The following is an 8485-nucleotide window of genomic DNA, read 5'->3' as shown; positions in this document are numbered from 1 at the left end:
TATATATATATATATATATATATATATATATATACCGAGCCATTCCAATGAAATTACAGGGCCCTTCCAATATATATATAGTTTCTATTCAGAGCAAAGTTTCGCTTTGAAATTAAAGTGTGAATGTTCTTTTTTGGCTCATTTTTCGGTCACGTCTTTACTGTTCAGTTTTTAAAACCTAATGTAGAGATCATTTCTGTCAAGTTTCATTCAATTTAATAATCATTAAATTGTGTGAAAAAGTTAACGTGTTGTTTCAGTGTTGGTTGACCCAAAATATGGAAAAAGTTAGGGTTAATTTATGAACATACAAAAAACAAATATGATGTTATTTAAAAAAAGTAAAATAAAATGGAAAATACCCAAATAAAACAAACATGATGTTTCTAGAAAGTAACTTTGGCAGACCTTTGAAGTTTGATTGTTTGAACAGAGAGCTATTTCAGTGTAAAACAAAAACATTTATATTAATTGATTAGTTTAAAGATTCTTCAATAATTGGCGTGTAATACACACCACTATGGATGGTTACTATAAGACATCAACTACCCTTATCTCTAATTAAGCACAAACAAATTAATTAGAAAAACACCATTAGTTTTTTTTATTTAGTACAGTCTTCATTTTAAGCCGCCTTTTAATTTGATTTGTCTGACCATATATATGCATCCATGATTCCATTCAAGTGATGTCACATGAAAAGAGATTTTCAACATTTTATGAGATAATATATAGCAAATACAATTTGGCTATAGAATTCATTATCATTTGATCGATAAATGAAAGGAAAGGAAAAAAAAATTTAGTCCACTTTCTATAAGTAAATCACACTACAAAATACAAATTATAACTGCCGTAGGAAATTAGGATTACATATTTACATGGAAGTTGCCCAAAACTTCTTTGGCTGCAAATCCAAAATTTACGTTTATCCAAATCTTGGTTGCTCGTTTAAAGGGTACGTATTTAGGGCTAGCCATGCCAAGAACAAAGGTGGCCGGTCGGATATCAAAGTCATGAGGTGAATAACCCTAGCCTGTCGGCTGTCGCACACGCCATAGATCCGTAGATCGATCGAGTACCCATTGCATTGGACCCGATCGAATATATAGCACAAACACATTCAACTTTTCCATCGTTAAAGACTTCATTTCTTGCTTGACATTAATTTTTCATGCTTCTAGAATCGGAGGGATGGAAAAGCCTCACAAAACTAACTCAACCTCGATCCTTTTCGCCTGAGAGTTATAATTATTATGTTATTTACCACCTTAGTTTCAAGCAACAACCCAAGTTGGCGGCACCCAAAACAAATTAATAGCATAATGTGACAGGTAGCCAACACATGCATGCATAGTTGCATACTGCATAGCAGTACAAATTTCAGTAACAACAGCAACCGTGACACTTCCTTCGCTATAAAATAGTTAAGCACCCTAATTATGTACTTAATTATAATAGCATGATCATGGACGCAGCTAGGAGATCCTTGCATTGATAATACAAGTAAGAATTAAAATCTCATGAATCTCATCCAATCGACTATCTAAAACAACAAGAACAACCACTTTAACTTGACCTACCCAGCAAAACAAGTTAGTCAACAAAAATAGAAAACAAGGTGCAGTACTCGAAAATCCAGTCACGTACAGGTTCCCCAATGATACTAATCATAAAGGAGTAAAGGACCATTACTCGACCTATACCAATCAATCACATAACCAAAAATGAGTACAATTGCTTGAGCGAGATTGAGGAGATCGAAGGGTGAGAGTCCCAGAAGCTAGGATTATTCGATTCCCATTAATTTCTGGTAACCATATATGCATTCACAATATCAATGACTAATGACAGAAATATATCTCGTTTATATGCAAGTACGTTGAATAATAAGTACACTGATTAACAACGCTATTAAGCAGTAAACTAAGATAAAAGCGCCCATTTCGCCAGTTCTTCCACGATCGATCTTCTTCATCCAAGAAAAAAAAACAAATTTGAATCAATAATTCGTAATACAAGCATGTCGACGCACCTACTACCGATGAACCTGTGTCTATCAACCTCCATTGCCGGAGATAAATGGGTGCTGCAACAACTGTGCGGCCGACTTTCTCTTCTGGGGCTCTCTCTGCAAACAGCAAGCAATAAAATCCCTCAACTCTGTGGACGCAGTAGGAGGAGCTTCAGGAGGCTGACACATACTTATTGCCCAAACTAAGCTGGACCAGGATCCTTCCTGGTAGCGATCCACAGGGAAGGGGTACCGACCTACGTAAACTTCCAAGATGCTGACCCCAAAGCTCCAAATATCGCCGGCGTAGGCGTTAAACTGGCCCTGATTGAGATCGGTGTTGATTCTCTCCGGGCACATGTAGGCTATGTTCCCCACACACGAGTTACAAGGGTCCATAGTCTGCGCCAACACTCTTCCCACGAAATCAGCAATTTTCACTTCATTTCGGGTGTTGATCAAGAGATTAGCCGGCTTGATATCGCGGTGGGCGACGCGCCGCCTGTGGAGATAGGCCAAGCCGGTGAGGATCTGCCTAGCCAAATTAGAGAGAGCTTTCTCATTGTGGATGTGCTTCCCCTTTAACGAACCTCCGTTCATGAATTCTAGAAGCACAAATATCTCACCTTTGTAGTCAAACATGTCGTGGCACTTGACCAAGTTAGGGTTAGCAACTTGGCCGAGAACTTGGACCTCGTCGGAGATCTGACGCCACACCGAGTCCTCTACGTCGCCGTAGATCACCTTCACGGTGAAGAGCCGGCCGGTCGGCTTGTGAATGGCTTTATATACCGTGCCTCCGGCTTCTCTTTTAATCGGCTTTTTCTCGAGTTCTAATTCCGAGAAGTTGATCATAAATGACTCCGGTACCGGCAGAGCAAAGCTGGGAACTGAAGGAAGATGCTGGGGTATGGGAAACTGATCCATGGAGAAACTTTTACCATGTTTTACTGGGTGTATACTATTACGGGCTGAAGATGACCGGCAAGACCTCGTCAGCTTACTTCCACGAATCCTAGCCGATCGGCTTCTGTTCCAGTTGATCGCCCGCTCTGGCTCCAAGTAGTTGATCAGAAGTTCCTCCGGCGGAGCCGAGGTGGGAACCGGAGGGGGAGGCTGGGGTACGGAACGGTGGTGCATCGACAGCATGTTTCGAAGCTTGTTACGAAGCCTGGTCCAGCGAGTAGGTTTAGAACTTGAAGGTAACTCGGAAGTGCTTCTCATCGACATTATTGCTATATCAACTTCCGGTAAATTAACCAGTTCTTAGTTCTTTATCTATAGATTAGAAAGCGTATGTTCTATGTAGTGCTATATATAACTGCTTTTATATAGCTGCAAATATGTTGCCTCCTCCTGTTTTTGAAAACGAAAAAAAAAAAAATTAGCTTTGTTAGTTGCCTGTCAATCTTTCCCATGGCAGCCTTATTGCTCTTCTCTGACCTGTTATTGTTTGGTAAACAACAAAGAAACTACGAATCGATTTATTTTGAAGAAAAAGTACCAGTCGATTCTTGGACCCGATAGACTAAAAAATAAAGCAAAGGCCAAGACTGATGCATTAAAATACAGTAAAACAACAATGACTATTTGAACAGAAAGATAAAAACGCTAATCAAACAACACGAAAGCAAGTAGTTCAAGTCAAAAGCTTAATCACATTCCCGCGATTTATACACGGTTCTACGCTACGTGGACTCCAACGAGGCAACGACCTCCTCAGAACCAAGATAGGCTTTAGTAGGCAATGAGGGTTGGCACAGGAATGTAAAGGCACATACAAACTCTCATCTAAGTTCGAGTTCCAACATTCACAAAGTCCCTTATTGAGTATTAGAGATCTGTAATACCCATATGACACTGGTAAGAAGTGTCAAAAATATAGAATTATGGGTCATCACGAATGCCCGAGTATCATCAGATCGATGTCTGTCGATCAGTTAAGATCTTACTGCTCTCATGTGAAAATCGGTTTAGACCTAAATGCTAGTTAAGTTCCTACATATCACATGAGGTCATAAATTTTTTTGTTTTGGCAGGCTGCCTCCCCGAATACAAATACCATTCACCGTAAAAAAAAAAGGTTATATCCCTCAGTGGAAGTCTTAGAAAGAGGAAAGAAAAACAACGTATTCAAACCCCGCCCAAAATATATAATCTGTACAGAACAACGTCATCAATCTAGAATATATGTCCAGTGAAAACACTAAGCTGTTGCTATGGTATCTATATCTATGCTGATGAGTAAAGTGTTTGGAATTTTGACTTGAATGCACAATGAGTGGAAGTGTCCGAGACTTTGAGTTTGTGACTTCCAAACCAAATGCATGTAAATTTATAGCCACGATTAGACAAAACATAGGGCGATCAATTCAAACTTATAATTCCTTGTTAATGCAAACACATGGATTTGACTATGAGTATGGATTGTGATCGATGTGGCACGAACGATGTTGTCGGTCTTTGGTTTTGGTTGCCTTTGGAGTTGATCAAAAGATTCGAGGGTTCGAGCTCCGTCCGTGGAGAAAAGCCAAAAGCCGGTGAGGATCTGCCTAGCCAAGTCGGAGATCGAGAGCTTTCTCGTTGTGAATATACTTGTCTTTCAAGGAACCTCTGCGCATGTATGTATTCTAGGGGAACGTAACTTAATTTGGTACACATGGACAATTGTTACCAAGTTTAACCATGCCATATATAACCTAAGTGAGCTAGTCTAACATTCTTGATCAACAATAGTACTTAACTAATTCTTAGTCATATAATTATGCATTCTTGGTCATATATTCTCCTTAGCTAAGTGTTGGTCTTCTCGGACTTCTGAAAAAGAAAGAAACTTCTTTTTTGTTCAAAAGAAAAAGGGGATCTTTCTAGGTTGATAAGAATAATTAAGACATCTTTTATTATAAAAAAAAAAAAAGAACAAGATCATCTTGTCTTCTTTTGAAAATGTTGATGTCATAATTTGATTCGACAACTAAACTTGATTTTTCAACACATTCTATGTAGGCCGTGTTTTAACGCACTTAAGCATTTATTCGAGAAAGTAAAGTGAATTTTTAGATATATATAACTGTGACTAATGAGATACCTAACTTAGCATTCCAAGTTCTCCACTCTAACATTCCTAACTAGTCTTCAACCCAATTGGGTCTCCATCAATAGTCTTGGACTGTTACCAAAGTGATTACCCAACGTCTGGCATGGCAAGACTAGAGCATATGATGACCTAACCATTAGAGAAGCAAAGTCTAAACAAGTCTAGAGCCTCAACCTCCGATGTCAAGACTTCAACCTCCAAGGCTTTTAAGCCTCGACTCTTAAGTGTCATAGCCACAATCTCCAAGACTAGGTCATCGACCCTCATGCTCACTTTTGGACATTCAGTAGTTGTTCAATGACATATTAGCTAAGATATGCAATAAGAAACTCTCACCAACAATTCCACGTGTTAAAATCTGACACGAATTATGGCTCTTACACATGCATGAGACCATATGACTTAAGAGTGATTTAAGGAAAAGGGAACTTTCGATATGATACACGTGTCACTGATCTTTCATCAACTATATGAGACCACATGGTTTTAGTCACCCACTTCAGATCCATCCCTTGGAGTGCCAAAAAGCAAAAGTTAAAAGGCTAACACCATGATTTCGGAGAAGATCCCATTTTTTTTTCCTTTTCACGTATGCAGCCTCCCTCTCCTATAAATACACAACCTTCCACAAGGTTGATGGCGCTAATTCATTTCTCTCTTCTCCTTCCATTTCTATGAAATCACTATAACAATATGCATACTTTCGCATCCCTCTTCCTCTCCTGCTATGCCTACTCTTTGGGCACTTCTCGATCTTCATTCATTGTTCAAACATGTTACTGACTTGTGCGTTGTAGAGTGTAAGGCCGGCCCTTTTGATGACATCACATCTTGCATATTTGCATGTCATTTCCATGGAGCTCCGCTCAATTTGAGTTTGAAGATACACATGTCAAGTGGAGGAAGTCCAAGACAAGACTAACGGTTTTATCCAAAAAAAGAGTGGAGGCCCAAGATTAGTAAAAGGAAGTCAGAGGTCAGACTATCAGTTTAGCCCAACAAAGGAGTGGACGCCTACCATACCAAAAAAGCCTAGGGCTAGACCAACAATCTCCCAGAACAAACGAGTGTGGATGCTCACTATAAAATGAAGGAAGCTCGATGCCATACTTTAGTCACATGTGGTGGACTACCAAGAGTAAGCATAAGACTACTAGTGAATATCTTCAGACACTAGAGATAGATGACCAAGACCACACGTATGATCAAACTAATCGAAGGAAAAGATAGGCTCACTACAGGAGAAAAACCCCACCACTTTACACATTGAGATTTTAACGGGTTTCTAGTTGATCTGTTGGTGTTAAAATCGGTGAGAGGCACCAATTGTCCAATTGGTCATACCACTGGTACCATTGAAAGTAATTTACCCTAAGAATAATACACCTTAAATGATTTCTAAAATTTAAGAGGTTCACACAGAAAAAGTCGTAATCTTGGAACGCACCTGAAAAACATAAGTTGTGGTTTTCTCCCATATCCGGCAGCGAGCTGTTTAGTCGTCGTCATACGGGCCTTGCTGAATCTATGTGAGTTTGGTGCGTTTGAGGTGGCTGCTTTGAAGATTGAGTCTGGCAACGATTCGACTAGGTTGGATTGGACCTCCGTGGGGTGGTGCATTGTTGCAAGATTGAAAAATGCCTAGTAGTGTTAGGTTTATTACAGCAAGGGTTGGATTGTTTCGGAATATACTGATCTGGTTTACACCTCGTGAATCTAATTAGGAGTCTGTTATGCATGGATGCATCTACCATTATCTTTAGGGTGACTGGGTTGTTGGCATGAGGACGACGACGATAGTATGATGAAGATGGAATTGTAACGTGAGGGAAATCTGTCGACGGTGGCTACATAAGGCTGGGCAAGGCTTGGTTTGCAACTATATTCCTTTGGTTTCTTGAGTCGACCAACCTTGGGTTGGGGTTACCTTTTTGGGCTTTGCTAGGATTATCAATTATATTATTGTGTTAAGCGGTTTAATTTTTTCTAGTTGTTGTAGGGAGTGTTGGGCTGCATGCCTATGCGTGCACTTAAAGTGTTTTGTCTGTCCTAGAAAAGAGGCGAGTTCTTATCAAATGGAAGCAACCTTCTAGCGGAAGGATGAAACGAAGTGCCATTAGAAGATGCTTTGGTCAACAACATGGTGGAAAGTAATATATAATTTTTTTATGACTTTGTATGAGATGTATATATCAACTACTATGTTATTAGTGTCTAGCAAGTCAAGTCGGTGTATGTTTGAATACATAGAATTAGTGGGAACTGTTGTTATTATTCGGGAAGTTCTCTCATTACTATCAGAGTATAATATTAATTATAATTCGGTAGCCTAGTTAGGGTTAAGCAGCCACCGTCTATGAGTGAGGAGTTGCAGACTCTTCCCCCTTGTGATTGGGGATTTTCCTCCTCTTCTCTTGTGGCAACGAAGTCATGGAACATATATTCTCCTTTCCTTTCGTTATTGTTGCTAGAGTGGAGTGGTTGACCGATTCAGTGATGCAAGGAGGGAAGGTCCTCCTCTCAATAGTGACAGTTCATGACGATGGGAGTGGGACATCAAGGCCGCAATGAGCACTCCTCAAAGAAGGTTCGTTATTAGCTCTGGTGCGGTTGGTCACGAAGCTGGTTGAATCAACCTCGATTTGGTTGAGGAGATGGAAGTTCTTTGTTCCGATGCTTGATAGAGACATGCTACCGTTGGCTGGGTCTTTTCCGTTGAGGGTTTGGACCTTTACGATCGAGACGTTCTATTTAGTGATGATGTGGCTATAACTAAGACGTGTCAGTGCAGATTAATAGGTGGCGACACGGTGGATGGAAGCTCTGTTTGGCCGGCGTCTTATGGTAGGCTAATTTCAAGGTGTCCAAGTTCTTGGGTTCCTAAATCAGTTTTTGTTCGGCTTGGGATCTTGTCAAGTTTGCTTTGGCAAACAAATCCAGATCTAGTAAATCATCTATTATGCTTCACTTCTGTAACACACAATAGAGGAGCAATTCCAGAATCGTCCTCTCATTGAATTTGAACTTTCCATCCTCTCGCAAAACTCGCCCTCAAACCCAAATCTCAAATGGCCTCACTACTCAACTATAAGACATACCCAAAGACCTCAACCGCCGGACATACCTAAAGATCTCGACGACGATGACGTCCTCGGCCCAAGTTAATTGTGGCTCCTATGGTGGACCACTCTGAGGCATCTTCGGGAATCAAAGCACGATGAGGTGCAAGGGCCTGCACGCGTTTTAGTTTTTATTAGGTTTTTTTTCGTAAGCGCCTGCTTCGCCTTGACGGCGTCTTGACTGCCTAATTGGAAAGCTTTGGAGAAAATCCGAGCGGCTTAACTCCGTCTATAGCCTAGTGTCTATATATATAT

At 40.2% G+C, this 8485-nt stretch overlaps 1 protein-coding gene across 1 annotated transcript; it reads right to left on the bottom strand.

Moving 5' to 3' along the window:
• Positions 1 to 1807: 1807 nt before the first annotated feature.
• On the bottom strand, positions 1808 to 3244 carry LOC101310632 (mitogen-activated protein kinase kinase 4-like). The gene has a single exon (XM_004305771.1). It carries the CDS (start codon positions 3242 to 3244, stop codon positions 2060 to 2062), a length of 1185 nt encoding a protein of 394 aa, XP_004305819.1. The 3' UTR covers positions 1808 to 2059.
• Between the last annotated feature and the right edge of the window lie 5241 nt (positions 3245 to 8485).

Source organism: Fragaria vesca, linkage group LG6, assembly GCF_000184155.1.
Source record: "Fragaria vesca subsp. vesca linkage group LG6, FraVesHawaii_1.0, whole genome shotgun sequence".
Lineage (NCBI taxonomy): Eukaryota > Viridiplantae > Streptophyta > Magnoliopsida > Rosales > Rosaceae > Fragaria > Fragaria vesca.
The sequence above is the reverse complement of the archived record's forward strand: the minus strand, read 5'-3'. Positions and strand labels throughout refer to the sequence as shown.